The following is an 18,909-nucleotide window of genomic DNA, read 5'->3' as shown; positions in this document are numbered from 1 at the left end:
CATGGAGAACATGCAGGAGACATGACAGACCTCACAGATATATCTAATTGTGGCTGATTCCTTTGAGACTATTCTGTAAATGCAAGGCTGTACACAGTTTAAATGAAACTCTCTTCGTACAACCAAAACATAAAATGAAAGTGGTTTGACTGTCCCTAACTCATCTATAAAGTCATCTCCTCCTCTTCCATTCGTCAAGTTTGCTAGTAGTTTAGCCTTCAGTTTCAGCTCCGCACAACTTTGTGATCAAAGCGTTGGACCGAAGCGGAGACCCTGTCTGCCTCCATGCTTGATCAGGCGCTTGGCATTGAGGGTTGAGGGGGGCTGAGCCGAGTCAGACGCTGGAGTTTGTCGATCTATCTGCATCTCAGCACAAAGACAGCTTCCTCTGGGGGGTTGGAGGTCTCTGTATCTCTCCACGTTTCACCCACGCATGACGCGCTTGAGTCTAGATTCACTCATCCTCATCTCCCTGCTCTCTTTCCTCGTGCGTCTATCTCTATTTGATTCTCTCTGCTTGGTTGAATTTGGGAGAGGCTCCTGTTCTTGTTGAAACCCCACCGGCTGAGACAAAAGCAAAGAGACAATCCTTCCTGTACGGCAGACACACAAACACACGCGAGAAAACATCCCATCTGAGGACAAGCACTCAAACACGCACGCAAACACGCACCATAAAAAATCAAACAAGCAAAAGCCTAAATACACGCACAGCAGCTTCAAACACAGAGAAGAGGAATTAGTGGGTGTCTTAAAGATTTATATTCCTTCCAGAGCTCCGATAGGAAACGCTCCTTATAAAAGCTTTCTGACAGCGGGTTATCATGCAAATGAGCCGCCTGTTTTGACGGCGTCTTTTGAAGTAAACAAACTCACATTGGCAGCCAGCTGAGACGTCAGGGTCGCCACCTTCTCCTGAGAGGCGTCCAGCTCCCGACGCAGCTTTCTGATTTGCTGGTTTTGGAAGAAAGCACAGAGGTAAATTTACGGATAATGCTCCCGCTAAAAAGCCATTAACAAAATAAGAGTGATTGTACTGCAAAGAGGCGTTGAACTTGCAACTCCCATTTTGATAGCTTTGATGTAAAAAACTGTGCACACTGTTACATGGTAGCACTGTGTGAAAAAAGACTGGGGTGAAGTGTGAACATAAAGTGAGGGGGATTACCGTGGAATTTTGGACTGTTTGGCCCTTGATTGAAAAGAGAAGAGTAAAAATTAACACTATGTTGCATGCCTCCATCAAACAGCATCTACTGATGTGGCTGGAGAGACAGAGGTTATCACAACCCACAGCACTGGTTCTCTCATGGTTAGACTTTGAGCAACAAAACAAAATATACAGGTAAGTATCACACAGGTCATATAGTATTTGCAAATACCTGATAGGATTTACTGTGCAAAGATATGGAAGTTTACCAGACTTTGCAACACAAGTGCACACTGAATATCTTAATACTTAGTTCCAAATCTGACTAATATCTGACTTGGACTGATGATCATGTCTGCTTTTGGATATAATCCATATCTGATACCAGGATGAACTGACAGTGATGTTGACAAGACATTTGCATAGATATTGACAAAGCTTTGATGTTTTAATTTGAACTCAGGTGAGAATTCTCCAAAAGCAAACATCAAGACTTGTTTTGCTTTCTTGTGATTGCTGTATCTCATCCTCCATGCCAATTCCGCTTTGCCAAGTTGCTGTTGTGCCAATAATACAACAAATGTCTCATTTAGATGATGACATATTCAAGACATGTGTAGGTCGCCTGCCTTACAATCTGAATTTGCAGCACATATCAACATGGTTCATATTGGGCACTTTTTTTAATGCCACTCTGTGGAGGTTTTTGCTTTTGCATGCTAAGTAGTAAACATCAAATGTGTGTCAGTTATGAGAATGAAAGGATCAGAATTGGGTCACTTGTTTTACTTCACAGTGACTGTAATCCATGATTGTCAGTTTGAACTGAATTAGCAGCTCTAAAATGCTTGACTCTACCCACCTGGCATGGGTTAAAATAAACATCACAATGTATTTGCCACTACTGTTTGATCCAAACTTGAATATTTTAGAGCTTACAACACAAATAAAATAGGGACAGAGAAAAGAAAGATTAGAACAGAAATCAGAAAATCAAAACTTAAAATTGGAAAATCAAAGAAGAATCAGTGATAAACTGAACAGGATTGTTGAATGAAGCCAAACAAAAAGAGCCAAAAGGCAGGGCATGCATTACACTTGTGTAGTGAGATTTTTTGTAATGAGTAAAGTATATAAGTTACGTATCACAATAAGTATGTGTGGTTGTTTATGATCCAGATTAAATAAATGCAAAAGACTTTTTCATAATAAAAAGCAATGCAACATAGAGTTAAACTGCTTAATCACAGAACGTGGTTTTTTTGGTTCAAATGGATCATCTATAAGAGTCCTAGTGGCTTTAAATTGAGATGAACAAATATCACTGTTTTGCTTTGATTGACTCAGACACACAGTCTCTGAATACAGATGCAGTGCAAAAAGACTGAAAGACACACAAACATACACACTCAGAAAAAGAGCCAGCAGTCTCCTAAAGAGCGATGAAACATGCACGGAGTTTGTTGGATTGAATCCCACATTAAGCAAAAGACAAATCCAGTAAGTGAAAAGCTATCTTTGAGATGCCCATGAGCAAGGCACTTAACCCCCGCATGCAGAGCTGCTCAGTGGCCAGCGGTGCAGCGCTGTGGCTGCACTGCTTCAGGGTGTGAACGTCTGTAACTGTATGAATGTGAAGCATGGAGGCGCCAAAGAGAAAAATGCATGCAGACAAACAGACGGACTCGATGTTTCCCCTCCTTACCTCTGAGTGCGCTTTCTCCTCAGTCTGTAAGGAAGAAGCAAACAGAGTTAGGAAAAATTTAAATCATCTGCTGTGTGTGTGTGTGTTGTGTTTAGTCAAGTAACTTTTACAAACTGAATTAAAATATCAAGCATGAGATGCGTTCTAATGCCAAAGATTAAAAGAAATGATGAAATGGCCAAACCAAACTTTAATTAAAATGAGATTAAAGTGAGAGAGAATATTACTTCTTACTTCTTACTTCTTACTTATTACTAACATTGAAGTGGATAAAATCAGACAGGAAACTTAATGGGACATGGTTTATGATAACCACGAAACAAACAAATTATTTTGACCTGAAGGAAAACTTTGCAAACAAAATGATCTCCATCATTCATCCAGGCCTCTCCTCTGCAAGTGCAATTGGAAACAGGCGGAGGTGGGTAGTAATCGATTCGCCTCCCTAAAACTAATCTGCCGCCTCACTGAACGTGACGACTGGAGCGCTGCCTGTGCTATTAGAGACCAAACACTTGTCCAAAGTCTTATCTGCCAAAGTTACTTTGGAAGCATGCAACTATGGAAAGTTATTTTTTGTCCCTACAAAAACAGAAGGGAGAAGACAGAAAAAGAAGGACAGTGTTCAAGTAAGATTTTATGCTACACTGCATCACTGAGAAGAGCTGAAGGCTTTAAATTTAAGTGTTTTCCAACTTTAAAAATCAGGATGATATCAGCCTAAAAGTGTTTGTCTTTAGTATGGAAATGTTTTCGACTGGGAAAGAAATGTGCACCAGCAATCACTGTTTTGTTTTTTTCAAATGATAAAAAAAATCTAATTACATTTGGAAAAAAGGATTAGAAAGCCAACTTGATTGCTTCATCAGTCTGGAACTCTCAAAAGTGAAGGGGAAAGAAATTTATAAAGTTTATAAAGATACTGATTTCTGTTATAGTGTCTAATATTTGATATTTATATTCATATTCAAATTTCCTCCCAGTCCTCTCAGTTTCAAAACTGAGTGCTATGTGAGAGGATATTTGAGGATTTGGGGGTGTTGGATGCTACAACAAAATAAGGCTATGCAGCTTTAAGGACCATGATGCACTAGTTTTAAATTTATACATTGACTATAACTCTAATTCTGAAAAGGAGTAAATATTACAGAAATATCTGGTGCTTTCCCATTTATCCCTTACCCTCAACATGCTACTGTTTCTGTAAGTTTAGGAGGAAAAACTGGCCAGCTACTTACCGCAGAGTACAGTGAAGACGTGCTGGAGACCAGAGACAGTGAAGAGCCATGGACTGTGAGAACAGAGAGAGTAATGAGTGATTAATAACTGGCAGGAAAGCAACAGATAAGGTTAGAATTAATGTGAACATACAATACAATAATAATTTTGTAATGTATTTGATCTTTGAACTTAATTTCAATTGTTTTACTATTTATTCTTCATTACTCTGCTACCTAAAAGCACTTGTTAGCAGTGCTAACACAGATGATGTAAGCTGTGCACAGCTATAAGAAGGCAGTGAAAAACTTGATTTGCCTTTTAAAAAGCTGACCTCTATGTGGATGCAATACAAAACCCACACAAAAAGCAGAACAGAGCCAAGTCGCTCCCAGCATGAACACACAGTGAGGGGTCATTAAATCTGGTATTAAAGAACTTGATGACTGATGGAACATTGCTTTGGTGAATGTGGCCCTTATATTATTTCTAATGGCTTAAAAAAGTTGGATAATTTTTGGAACACAGTTCATTGAAGGAGTGTGTTAAAGAGCTCAGGTTTGTGAGTGTGTCTTACCTTCGTCAGTGCTGTCCCTGAAGGAGCCAGAGCGGCTAATGGCCCGTGGGCGATCCTCTAGGGAGGTTGCACTGCCACCCAGTGGGTGACCCTCTCCATACAGGTCAAAGGAGTCCTGGGCAGGGATGCTGTTGGAGCGGCTCATACTGCTGCTGCCTGGTGGCAGGTTATACTGGCTGATGTTAGTGGGGCTCACTGCACAGAGGGAAAAAAATGACACAGTGATCAAGATCAGTGTTGATATTTTGATCCAGTAACATTTACATAGACAGTTTGTTTTAATGCATGTGTAAAATGCATCATGATGATGTCGCAAATGTAGTAAGTTATTTCTTTATTTCCACATAAAAGAATGTTTTATGAAATTATACAGCACAGTATCATATATATTACTTTCAAGTCCATGTGTGCACTGTGTGTTATATCTTGTTTCATTTTTTTATACACATTTTAAGCACATACAAAAATGTAACAGTTATATTATTCCTAATAAGTCATTGGGGCATCATGAAGAATGACAATGTAAAAATAGTGTAATATGCATGTACAGTATATATCATGAAAGAGAAACACAATAATATTTTAATAATTTTAATGCACACAAATTGTACAAATATAAACAGACTACAAAATAACTGAGTTATTTTGCACTGATTTTTTTATTTTGTACAGAAACTGCACAAATCCGTTTGGCTTTAGATGACTGTATCTACCCTTTCTGGGCCCTTGTTGGTGTTTTGTGTCTGTAAATTGAGACCCTTGATTCTGAATTATTTCAACCATCCTACAAGTAGCATTCATTCCTTCAGTTAGAGTTGTATAGACTTACACAGGTTGGAGTAGTGGTATTTTCCCGTGGTGGTGCAGGAGGCTCCTGGAGGAGACAGCGGGGACTGGCTGCCGGTGTCCTGAAGCCCTCCTGTTGAATGGGACCTCAACCACTCCTTCCCTTCCTCATGGGATGTCTGCCGTGAGGACGGAGGGTACCTGAAGCCCACAGAGACACTGTAAACTCAATGCTAAGATGCTTTCTGACAGGCAACAATTTTAACAACACATATTTGGGAATCCAGGTAATGACTTTCTGTGGTGATGAAATGAGTGTGGAGCTACACAGCAGAAGCATTTGAGCAGATGGCAAAAAAAACAAAAAAAAAAACATGCAGCCTCATCACACAGACGTTCACATGCATACACACACTCAGTCATATACACACACACACACACACACACGCTGCTCAGGCTCAAAGCTTCCAAACACACTGCCACCGCCGTTCATCTCTTCTCCTCCCAGCTCCAAAGTGGCTCAGCAGCAGAAGGCCCCCTTATCGCATGCGTGACAATCGGCCATATTTAATCCTCTGAGGATGATAATTGAGTTTGCACTCATCCCTTTTCAGCACCGTCTTCCTTCCAACGCCCCCATTACTACGCTTGTCACATCTGACCTCGCTCTAGTCCCCCATGCCTGGGCTTCATATTCTCTGCGCCAGGGATTGGGTGTCTAAAGAGTGTGTTGAATGGTGTGACACAGCAGCATTTGCCTCTCACTGGAGTTGAAAGGGAACAACTGAAATATCCAAGGGTCAGTGTTTGACTCAGTGTACTTAGTGCTTACAAAATGCACATGAGCAGGACCAGCACGCTTATTTATATGACTAGAGGGGGTAATTATCAGTCTAAGCTCCTCATGTAGGAAATGTAAAGATCAGGCAAACGAAATGCTGTCTGGTTTGAGATGTGATCAGACGGGCATAAAATCTGTGGTCAGTAAAAACTGCATATTTCACTGAACATCACATCCAGCAGGCATGAAGTGTAAAGTGCTTTTTAGGCCTGAAAAGAGCTTGAGCTCCAAAAGCCAATGAAATGAAAGAATGGTTTGAAACCAGCATCCAACCTCTCAGCTTCTCACCAGCATTTTGTACAGCATATTGTATAATTGCCTAGAGAGGCTGTTCCCTGCAGAGGTTGTGCCACTGTGATGAATGGGTTATGGTATTTCTGTCTCTCTCCCAGTAGCCCCAGCTACATTCAAAATATCCATTTTTTAAAATACCCCCCACCCCCAGCCATTTCAGGGAGCTGAAGAAGAACTGCTCTGTCATTGCCGCATTTACTAACGGTGCATGAGATGAGATTCGGATGAGGATGCACACAGAGAGGCAGACATGCAAACAGACAAACACACTCCTGCCCGATCATCTGAGGCTGCATTCATACTGCTTCTGATGCTTTGTCTCATGAAGAGACTCTGAAGAGTAAGAATCTGATCTGGGCTTCAGGATCTCTACAAAATCAGATCCTCACTGTTGTGCAACAGCAGTTTGGTTGAGGGAAAAAAACACTGACAAAGAACTGGAAAGAATTGAAAAAAGTGACTTATTGGGGTTTGGGAAGACAGCTCAGTTCAAAAAGGACAAACAAGGTACCAAACTTTATCTGATATGTCTTACAACAAAGAGGTGTCTGCATCTGATATGATTTGAGCGACAATTTGGAGCTGAGCACTGAATGCTGCGTAAGATAATCACAAAATTTGGTAATCTACAGATGGTGCCACACCATGCCACACATCCACCAACATGAAAAGAAAACATGGTAGACTCTGAGCGATTATTTCCATGCAAATGTATAATTATGATCGATGCGCATGAATAAAAGAAAAACAGCTGAGAATGAGATCTGGCTGCAGATGTGTTGTACCTCAGTCTCTTTTTGGGAAGCGTGTTTCTGTCAAGAGGCATGCTGTTAAAACACAGAGGATGAGTGAATTAGATGAACACCAGAGAACATTTGTTTTTGTGACATATGAGAAAGAGACTTTCTTCACATTTTACAAACTCGACCTTTGACACATATACACGTATGCGGACACACACACACACACATTCAATGAAGAAAACATTAAAGACATTCACTAATGCATCACAGCACAACAAACAACAGACAACAAATATAAAACACAGGCAACATTTAAATCAATTGTTTCATTTTTGAGACATACAGCTACACTAGGAAGGGGCGATAAACTGGTGCCCTGTTTATTCTTTGTTCTGTGGTATATGGCATGCACGGTGTGTGGACAAAACAATGGACACACCCTAATAAAGACTTCTCATGGGAATGAGCATCTGAAATGATCTGAACCTAATGTGGTACTTTTTCTGGCATGGCAGTGGGTCCGTGAGTAACATTGTCTCTCATTAAGCTCCCATAAACACCAAGATAAGCTAAGTGAAGTCAGTGCAATGACTATCTGGTAAAACATTAGCAGGTTAAATGGGTTGCAGGATAGTGAAAGGGTTAGACTCTGGAAAACTGCTTGTCATTAGCTGAATGCTGTGATATTATATGGGGAAACTTCCATTAAGACAGCTGCACATCTGTTTGGCTACACCCAATATGTGCATTTTTAAACAGGATTATATTTTTGATAATACCAAAACCATGCCAGGAAAAGAAACTTAAATTCAAAAAACTGTGTGCTGGATGACTTTGTTTATAATCATTATGATTATTATAATTTAGGCTTCCTCTGCATTGTGTGTCTATGTCTTAGGGTAGGGAGGTGCATTCTTTTTGTCTGTGTTCTCAAATGAAACAATGAATACGATTCTGCCCAATCGTATTCCCTGTTACTCACCCCTCAGACAGGGTGGACTTGACACTGCCGGTTCGTGTAACCTTGGGCCCGTGGTGGCCCAGCGGCAGATCAATGGACTCAGAGCTGGTGTGCAGACTGGTCATGCTTTGGCAGCTCAGTGTGTCCTTGCTGCCAGCTGATGAGCTACAGGCAGGCCAGGGCCGAGCGTTGGAGGGCAAGGAGAGGCCAGAGGCCGGGCTGGAGGCCAGGGAGTCAGTGCACAGGTCTGGGGTTTTACCGTACAGTGGGCTGCTGCCACCGCTCAGGCCGCCAGCGCTGCCCAGGCTCCCCGTGCCAGAGGAGGGCGAGTCCAGACTGGCCTGCCTCGCCAGCGTGCCGTGGGGGCTGCCCAGTAATGAGGGGCACTTGCCAGAGTCGGGCGTGCCCGGAGAGCTGGCCTTGCTGCTGGCTTTGGTGCCAAACAATCTGAGGGTAGAGAGGTGGGTGCAGTCATTTAGAAATGCTCAAAGAACATGTGCTGAGCATCTGCAGGATCCATACTGAAAAATGAAGGGCTTTGCTATACTTTGGGGTTGAGAAAGTAGATTAAATTGTGGTTATCTCACAGACCTGCTGTATAGTACATATAAAATGTTACTGGATTGGTCACAAGCATCAAGAAGTAAATGCTCAAGGATCAGTCAAGTGAAAAACAGCTACTAAAACATCCACACATCTTATTGTAACACCAACTTCTCACTGCAGATGAAAATACTGAGTGCACTTCCCAACACATTCATCCCTTGCAGCAAACTCCACCTCATTTCAGCTGCGGACTCTCAGTAATTTACATCGACACATCTGCTTTCACAGCTTTGGCGTTGCAACCCCGTGACTTTAAATAACCCAATCTGTTAGGCCACTCAACCCTGTTTGCCTCCCACATATGCTCAAACAGCCTGCTACTCAGCTTGCGCCTGTCCCAGTCTGTCATCGCAATCACACAAAATATATAGGTGACGCTCTCTTGAGGAGAAAAAAAAAAAAAAAGCTTGAAGACATGCAGATGAAACAGGTCAGCTTGACTGATCGGATGGGACGGATGTTTGGACACGCCTGCCGAACGCATGCTTCTAATGAGCCAGGACTGGCGTGCAGAGAAACTCCTGTCTCCTGCCTGTTCTGATCAAGACTGCTCAACTAGATTTGTCTGACCTGAATGAATGAAAAGCCATCAGATGTTCATCTTCAGGGAAAAGATATGTTTCGTCTGCAGTGGCTTATCACCTACACCAGGGAACAATCTTTGCAGCCGAGTAAACTCACTCAATCAATTTTCCTATGAAGGTGTTGAAATATGATTTATTGTGTCTTATATTCATTTTGCGCATCCAGAGGTATCTAAAGTTGATAGAGGTGACAGACTGTTTTTTAAGCCATGGTGAAACTTTGTGGATGACAACTTCAATAAATGCCCCTATCTGTTACAGGAGTCTGGGAAACAGCCTGCATCAGAAAAACATTGCAGAGTATCACAAACATCAGTTTATCATCATAAATAAATAAAAAAACAACTCAAATTATGGTTCTGAACTACTTGTTCCGATGACATTGGATGAATCTCTTTAAAATATAACCTAAAGTTCCTTTTGCATGCTTGCTGTACTGTAAAGACATCACTTTTGGCTAATAGTCAAGGGACTGAAAATAAATGTGGTGAAATGCTTGATTCACGTCATCATGTATGATGAAGGACAAAGACAGAATGAAAGCAATAGGCATGTTTTGTGTGTCTGACCTGCGGAAGGTAGGAGAAGCAATATCAGGGTACTTGGAGCCCGGCTGCCTGAGGCCTGACTGGCCTGCTGAAGTGGAGGTGGGGCTGGACTTGGGGGAGGTGGATAGTCCTGCTGCTGGGTCCTGGTCTGACACTGCCACTTTCTCCTTGTCTGTCTGGTTGATGGTGATGGGACTGGAGCGGTCTGAGCCCACTTTTCCTGCGTCCCTGCGTTTGGCGCCCGCTGGCGTCGCTGCCCCTCCAGCTGACTTGCCACTGACGTTTGAGTCGATGCTGCTGGAGCTGGAGCGGTGCCCGCTGCGCCCTGCCGCCACCCCACTGGAGGATTTGGCTGGTCTGGGGAGAGAGCGATACTGCAGGGGCACTTTGGAGCCTCCGCAGCTGAGCAAAATGCCATCATCCTGGGGCTGTGAGCCATCCAGGCTGGTCTTACGCACACCACCAATGCATGCACCTTTGCCGAGGGCAGCTGAGGATTTGGGTGCCTTGCCCAGGGTGGCTGAGCCACTGGTGAGTGTTGCACCACTGGAGGTGATTAGGGTGCCACTGGGACCAGGGATCTTCTTGTATCCAAAAGAACCTGTGGTGGGTGGGCGTCCAATGCCAGAGGGGGGTTTCTTGCCTTCATCTCCACTACTCTTCCCAGCATCTGAGGGTGAGCGCTGGATGCCAGCTGAACTCTTGGAAGGCGCCTTGCCCTTCTCTGAGGCTTTAGCATCATCAGTTTTGCCTGTCAATTTGCATAAACACTTATTAGCACAAATACAAAAACATTACCCTCAGCAGATTCTTGGCCCAGCACTTGTTTTTATCATCTGTGATGCCACAGAGCAGGAAAAGCCAAATTACTGTAAATACTGGCCAACAGCCAGAACCCTGTTTATCACAGCTCAGCTACATTGAAAACCAATACTTATCTGCAACAAAGCTGCTAAACCTGCTGAATGGACTGAAAACTTAAGTTTCTAAGTATACGTATCAGTGAAAAGAATCATTAAATATCTTTTGGGCAGAGGCAACAAATCTGTTGCAGCTTATAACTTTCCATTCCAATCATGTTCTTTCGAAATCCTTATTGTTATGAAGGTGAAGCAAATTATTGCTAGGTCACTTTAATGAATTGTAAGTGAATTTTACTGTGTTAAAGCATTTTAGCGATTACAGAGCTTATGAAAAAAGGTCTAAAGCATAATTTAAGATGCATCTGTTGGTGTCAATGTAGATGGTCCAGGTTTCTTTAAAGTCCCACTGAAATGAAAAATACATTTTTTCCAGTTTTAATCTCATGTCCCTGTGTTGATTGTTCAATTATCTCTTGTTATGTGCCAAATGTGTGTCAAAAAAACAGTATCGGAGAATTTCATATCAAAATCCCTGTCTTTTCTCTTCCTGTAAATCAGTTTCAAATGTTTGATGACTCATCCTGCACTCAGGGTTTACAAAAGTTCATCCAATCGAATGTGACTTTGGGCGAGTAGCTAGGCACACCGGTCACATAAAGCACACACGGATTGTGGGTCAATATGGACAAATAGGAAGAGATTGTTTGGATATCAGTGGGCAAATACTTTGTTTTCATTTCCAAAACAATGTGGCTGAGGTCTAATTCACCCATGTCTCCCTCTTCCTCCTAATCTAACAACAGGTGAGGAGGTGTGTGTGTGGAGCCAACAGTCCTCTGCAGCTCCAGTTTCTCTCTGCAGCTCCGTATCGCACTTAACTCTAAACCCCGCCCACTTTTTAAAGGAGTCCAATCAAATGTGAAGGATTTGACTGAAATCCCTCTTGTAACTGTACACAAATCAAATATTCAGTTCCACTGGGAAATACATAATGCACTTCATTTCCACTGACAAATAAAGATTAAAAATTGGTCAAGGATGAAGACAATGTGTTGAGTCTCCTACCAGGTGTTTTGAGGGAGGCAGAGGTACTCTTTGTCCTGGGCGGCGTGATGCCCACCTGGGCCGTCATGCCCCTCCTCAACGAGCCAGTCTGGGACATCTGGGCCAGTGCAGCGGCCTTCTGACCAGCATCCTCATACTGGCCCTGGGCTTGGGAGGAAGATGAGGATGAGGAAGGCTTCCAGCGGGAGGAGCCGCTGCTGGGGTCCATGCTTGCATCCAGCTCCTCCTCCACCTTCTTCAAGTCCTCGGCTCCGGCCCAGCTGCTGCTCACCTCCTGCTCTGCATGCTTGGACCTGCTTCCTCTCTGGGACTGGGGGGTGGGGGTGGGTGTCAGAGGAAGAATATGAAGAGATGAATAGATAGTTCAGTAAAATAATGACACTATGATATCCTGAGTTTGAATCTGTCCTGGCAGCCAACTCTTAAAACCCGAATGTTGTAGTTTGCTTGATTGCACTGGTGGTCAGAGTTTTAAAATAGTACCTGCTCACCACCGCAGTACCATGTAATGAAAGTGCAATATCTGCAATAAATAAGGAGGTAAAGGCAACACACTTGCACAGTAATTACCAGTTTCAAGCATTCAGTTATTCTCACAGTACACTGAAAATAACTAAAGCATATCTGGTAGGTAGGAAGTCAATCTAAAAGTTATAGTATTCCTTAGAAAATGGTCAGAAATGATTTAAAGTACTATTAATAGTTAATAGTCAAAAACATTGTGAAACTCTGGTATGGTCCTTTAAGAAGTGTTATTTAATATCACATAGCCAGCACAAAGAAATGTAAGTCTATAGATAAACAGAGCAGCGGGGTGTGTGTCTGTGTGTGAAGTCGTAGCTATCTTTGGAATCACCCATGTCCAGATCTCCTCTTTTGGGATGCACACAAACACACCCACCCACACAAACACACACCCACGGCAGTGATAACCAGCCTACCTTGACAGATGGCCAGTCTCCCTAGCAACGCCAGAGTCTCTTAAGAGCCCAGTCTGTTGAGTATTTCATGAGGGGCCAAAGATACTTGGCAGAATACAGCAAAAGCCTCTGAGGAGAGCTGAGCAGTGGCCGTCAGTCCGCGGCTAATTCTCTCAGCTGTGATTTCAGAGCTCACACACAGACCGCTCTTGGTTTCATGCTAAACCAGCTGGCTTGTAACTCAGCATTTGAATGGGGAGTTAAGTTAAATCTGTTTTTTCAAAAAAAAGTTTTTTTTTTTAATCTTTCAATGAAACTTTTATATAATTGTTTCTATCAGTGTTTTATGCTATCCCTTGTTATTTAAATTAGTCATTGTGTTTTTATATAATGTTTTTATTAAAGTGCGTAAGATTTTCATCAAATCAACCCCAGTTTTTGATGCTTTTAACCACTCAATGTATTTATACTCTATGATTACCTCTCTGAATAGTTAGTTTTTATTGTTAGTGGCAGAGTGTGCCACTCCCTACCACGTACTGTAAAGATGTGTGTCATCCAGCATTATCATTTGTAATTTTGTCTCAGTGATATTAGTCTTACTATTTATTGTTCACTTTCCTAATACCATATCACAGCCGTACTGAGTTTCTGCTAATGCTGAGTGAACATTTCCTACTGCTGCTAGTTCATACTAAAAGCATTCAATGTTGAAACCAAGGAGAGCTTTTACTGTGAAGCAATCTACTATATTTGTCACTGAGTTTAGTACTAACAGCTATAATGCGTCTTCAAAACAATGGTCATTCTCAGCACATTTTAACAGTGAATCATCATTAATTTTTTAGGGGAGTAATGGAACACGAAGGAGCAGCCACAGCGAGCTGTTAGATGATGCAGAGTGAAATCATATTGCAGTTGCTCACAGGATCAAAGGGGAAAAAAAAGAATATTATCGACTGAGTTCTTTAATAAAACAATTGTTTGGCTGCACTGTAAACAGGTACACCAGTTGCTCCTCTGTTGTATTTCTGACACATTAATTGCTCAATGAGTGTTTGCTGTAGTATTAAACCACAGGTGTCCCCAAATCAACCAGGACTAAAATCTTAAGGATTATAACTTTAAAATGTAAAGTTAACTAAACAAGCCAAAAAATAAGTTCCCATCATCTTGTAAAAAGACTAACTAATCCTGCGTAACATCAGCTGCAGGTTCTAGGTGCCAAGTACTAAACAATCAGCGCTCGTGTCCTTACCTGTGCTCCCTTGCTTTTGCGTGACGAGCTGACGGCGGAGTAGGCTGGTGTGTTCAGATCATCAGTGCTGATGTTGTCCAGCGTGTCGCTCAGCCCGCTGCTCACTGAGCTGCTGTCGTCCCAGCTGCGTGAGGAGAGGAACGGAAGAGAAGGAAGAGTAGATCGGGTGAGACTGAGATTGACAGAGGAAGAGAATAACAGCAGGCGGATCAAAGTTCATTTTTGTTTTTGAAGCCTCTTGGTATTAATAGTAGAATTCTGAACACACACACAGCAGTTCTCTGTGCTTTACTAACAAGCACACTGGCTGCATGCTCATCATCTCTCGACACTATTTAAATCTTTATTTAAAATGTCACTGAAGGATTGCAGCCAAAAAAAATTGTGCTGTAATGAAGTCATATTCACTTTCTCACTGTCCAATCACCAGCTAGGCTATCAGACTCGCAGATGCTCAATTTGTCTCATCAAACAGCTGTGCTCCTTTTTGGGCACCATTGACTTGTGGGTATTTGAGTTCTTTTTTTTTTGTTTAAAAAAAAAAGGATTTGGCTCATTAATTGTTAAGCTCCTCATTAACTCTGAGAGTGAGGAGGAATAAAAGGATATTCATTAACACCGTAATTATTTAAGGCTGACAGACACCCAGACCTCCCCAAGTGAGGAGTGTATGGATCAAACAACAATCATTTCCACACACTCTGTTTAATTACAACACAATTACATGTCTGAAAACTCCTGAAATGTGTTTCTGTAATTTGCAAACCCATTTTCTGCTATCAGCATCAATAAATCACCTTTAATAATAATATATTAGCTCTACTTCACTTTCATTGTGCCATTTCTCTCTCTCTCTGTCTCTCTCTCTCTCTCTCTCTCTCTCTCTCACACACACACACACACACATACACAGACACACACAAAGAATGACAGTCAGCCAGCACCACAGCTGTTCCAGCACACATTCACATGTAGAGTAGACACACAGAGTCCTTGCTCATACAAGTTGGTTTCCATGCCAACCTGCCAAGTCTCATCTGCATGTGTGTTTGCTTTTGTTTGTGTGCATGTATGTGTGTGTGTGTGTGTGTGTGTGTGTGTGTATGAGACCCCACCCTAACTAATAGGACCAAATATCCTGAAGAGTTTAATTTAAATCTGGAAGGAAAAATGAATGGATCCACCATAGTGTAGCAGACACACACACACACACACACACACACACACACACGCACACACACACACACGCACACACACACACACACACACACACACACACACAGAGATGACAATCAATACAAACAAAATGACTGTTCACACAACCACGCACTGTGATCCCCATCAGTGGCAGATAACAACAAAGAGTTTTATTCATACAGCCCACAATTTACTTTACCAACAGATCCAAAAGCACTTTCATCTGACGTGAATTTTCAGTCTGACTGATCCCAAACACACTCTGTATTCAAAATGATTTTTTAAATAAAAAATGGAAACAACTTCCAGAAGGTAATTACACTTTTTCGACAAGTCAATTCAGACTCGCCATCTATAATTCATCAGAGATGAGGATGAAACCCGAAGGCAGGCTGAAAATGAGAGAATAATGACTCAATTTTAAAAGGATCACAAAGAGGGAAGGGAGGGAAGAAAAATGTGGGCGAGCTGGTGATGTGCGGATGTGTAGCTGTCTGGGGAAGATAATGGCGTTATTGATTTTTTTGAAGTTTGTTCAGAAAATCAATAACCATAAAAGTTATGCATAAAACACGCATGCCATTCATTATCTATAAAGCATCCTTTTAATAAATACTTAGTGTTAATAGGCATGAAAATAAAGAAACAAATGTCTTAACATTAAACAATCTCGCTACCTGTAGCAACCTGTAAAAGGCTGTTGCCTTGGCGCCTGCCTATGGTGGCATTATTTTCCCGCTCATCTGCCGACAAGTGCAGCATTACAGCGGTAGTGAAAAGGTAGGATAGCTAGCCAGTGTTCTTTTTTGCTTTATTTCAAGAACAACTGACAACGGCAGAAGCGAAAAACGTAGGTTGTCTTGTATTCGCCTCTTTCAGCCATCTTCGACAAACAAATTTGGGTTTTTTTTCAAAAAAGAGCCAAGCAGTGTGCACTCACTGCTTCCAAAATGTTGTGTTCCGAACTTCAAGTGTAAAACATAATTTTGAAACAAGGCACGAGAAAAACTTCAAAGATAAGGCTGATAAAGTTGAATCAATCAAGAGGGCAGCAGTGTGTTTACAACCCTATGTACCGCCAAAAACTGAGAGCAGCTATAAAGTCATGCAGTGCATTGCTAAACGTGGGAAGCCATTCTCCGATGGAGAGTATATAAACAAGGCTTCATCAACAGGATCAAAGAAATGCCAGTTTCTGCAAGAACTGTAGAGGAACATTACCAACATGGCTGAAAACATAAGGCACCAGCAAACTCTTGCATTGAAAGATGCGTCAGTATTCAACATAGCTCTTGACAAGAGTGTGGATGTAAACGACAGTCCACTTCTAGCAATGGTTACCAGATATTGCGAATTATTGGACAGTATTCACATGGATTTACCACTCCATTGCAGTGTCAGGTGGCTGAGTGGCTGTAAGGTTAGCGACCCTCTGGTCCATGCATATTCACCTGACACCTGTAAAAGATTTGTAATGAATGTAGCGCAGAGCTGACACCTTGCGACCCAGTTGTCCACTGATGCAGTGGGAAATTGATTTGAGCTTATGACATCTAGAATGAGCAGCATTTATCTTCACAGCCAAAATCTGACCAGGTCTATGACTCATAACTGCAGGTTTTGTTTTAGAAACATTATAGCCATATATAATATGTTCGAATGATGCAGAATTTTAGCCTGAGAAAATAAAACATCCCATTTCTCTAAGTTTTTTGTGTTGTCATGAGGATAAATAAAAAAAAACTCGATTGGATTCTGTTTACACCAGCACAAACCATAAAAAAGAAAACAGGCAAAATAAAACAGGTAATGGGCCTTTCTGTTATTGAATGTCAATGCCACTTTCTCATTTTGCCATCCTTAATCTATCATTTTGAGGTTTCATTTTTCTTCAATTCAAATCCATTATTGGAGAAGCATCTCAGAGATGGATGTTTAAACCACAGAGTAGCTGGTCATACAAAAAAATAAATTGCATCGCGCCTGTCAATCTGAGCTTTGGGGCTATGTGTCTACAGCTTAACCACAGTTCCTCAATAAAAAAAAGAGGTGCGGAGCAGCGTGAGCGGAGCTCTGATATCAAACAGAAGTCGAACCCTGTCTTTGCTGAGTGGGTTTCTGCACACACTAGGCTTTTGCAAACAAAGCCTGTGGAAATCGATGGCTTTGAAACATGCCTGGCTTGTTTCCCTTTAATCATTTCCTCTCATCTGCACTTAAGCCTGCCTTCGCTGATACTGTGGCTTTGTTTTGAGTTGTAGGCAGCATCATTTGACAGCAGCTGAGACTCCCTCAAAGAAGACAACAGCATCAAGGTTAAATGGGCAGTTGGTGCAGGGCGGGGCTTTTAAGTTTTGGCAGCGACAGGGCCTGCCAGGTCACCTTGACAATCTGATTTAAAGTTACCCCTCTGCTTGGCACTGCTTGTCAAAGCCTCAGAAGTGTCAGGAGAGTTGCAGTGTACTGCTGCTTCCTCTGAGACCAGCCTTCAGTGCGTGACAGATAGCAGGGGCAGACGAATTTAATGCTCTCAACAAAATGAGCCAGTCCAAAGTGACTTGGCTACACTCCAAAAGTCAGCATTTGCCAGCAGATATACAAAAAGCTCCATTCTATATTATTATATTTATTTGGTCTAAAAATACTGGTCCAAAGAGCATATATGCATCACATTCTCAGAGAAACACTCTTTAAGCAGAGATCAAAGACACAGATGGTCTTTTACCAGTGCTGATTGCTCCTCATGCCTAATTGCACACCTCAAATATCATTCAAGCTTTCTTAAAGTGAGAAAAAGGTTCATTTTGTCCACATCACTATTCATTTCCTCCAAACCGAGACAAATTAAACTTGATAACATCAAGTGCTGCACATTAACTTCGGTAATACAAAAAGGGGAATGTTAAAGCAGCAGTGAGAAGACGCTTACTCTTGGAGTCTATCATCATAATGTGCAAAGCGGAGGCAGATGGCTGCAGAGGAGCTCACTGACTTCCAATTCTTATCTAAACATGAGAATAATTTTGCGCTGGCTGCAGCATATCACTCTTTCCTCCTGGGGTGGTCTCTCTGATACAGTGCTGAAAATCTTCTTTCTAGAGAATGAGTATGAACTGTGGGCAATACAATTAAAACTATTTCTCAGCTCATTTTTGATTAATTAACATAATGAGTTGTAGTGAATGGCCTTTGTAAAGATGTCCTTTGGCTTTCGGACTTACACCTGTAAATGTAATTCTTGAAGCTAATTTAAGATAAATAATTGAAGCTAATTTAGTTAATTACCAATCTGAGTTACTATAATGGGACACAAAAAAGCAGAACCAAGTTGCTGAATGGGAATGCAAACAATGGACAGATTCTCTTGAAGTTAATCAGGTGACATATCCTCAATGTTCACAACTTTTTGTGAAGATTTCTTCCAGGCTGCCTGGAAAGTCTGATAATGCTGTAGCAATAATTACAGGACTAGAAGGCAAAATACATGTGGATTGGCTGGTGCTCTCTCCCACAGCAACCATTGAGGTCCTCTTGAACAGGGCAATTTAAGAAGCCTCAAGTATACTATCTTTGATTTTGATTTACTGACAACA

At 41.8% G+C, this 18,909-nt stretch overlaps 1 protein-coding gene across 12 annotated transcripts in view; it reads right to left on the bottom strand.

Annotated features, from left to right (window-relative positions):
* Window positions 1-18,909, bottom strand: part of nav3 (neuron navigator 3) — a 420,425-nt gene that overhangs the window by 24,288 nt on the left and 377,228 nt on the right. For all 12 annotated transcript variants that reach the window (XM_042402532.1, XM_042402533.1, XM_042402528.1 and 9 more), the window contains 11 exons: window positions 14,120-14,243; window positions 11,942-12,251; window positions 10,035-10,764; window positions 8,297-8,722; window positions 7,357-7,398; window positions 5,480-5,637; window positions 4,651-4,845; window positions 4,094-4,146; window positions 2,856-2,879; window positions 1,169-1,192; window positions 877-954 (listed from right to left, as the gene is read on the bottom strand). In XM_042402532.1, the coding sequence (XP_042258466.1) occupies window positions 877-954; window positions 1,169-1,192; window positions 2,856-2,879; window positions 4,094-4,146; window positions 4,651-4,845; window positions 5,480-5,637; window positions 7,357-7,398; window positions 8,297-8,722; window positions 10,035-10,764; window positions 11,942-12,251; window positions 14,120-14,243 (2,164 nt within the window). The remainder of the gene's footprint in view (window positions 1-876; window positions 955-1,168; window positions 1,193-2,855; window positions 2,880-4,093; window positions 4,147-4,650; window positions 4,846-5,479; window positions 5,638-7,356; window positions 7,399-8,296; window positions 8,723-10,034; window positions 10,765-11,941; window positions 12,252-14,119; window positions 14,244-18,909) is intronic.

Source organism: Thunnus maccoyii, chromosome 23, assembly GCF_910596095.1.
Source record: "Thunnus maccoyii chromosome 23, fThuMac1.1, whole genome shotgun sequence".
In the NCBI taxonomy this organism is placed as follows: Eukaryota; Metazoa; Chordata; class Actinopteri; order Scombriformes; family Scombridae; genus Thunnus; species Thunnus maccoyii.
Note: the sequence above shows the minus strand (reverse complement) of the source record. Positions and strands in the feature narration are given on the sequence as shown.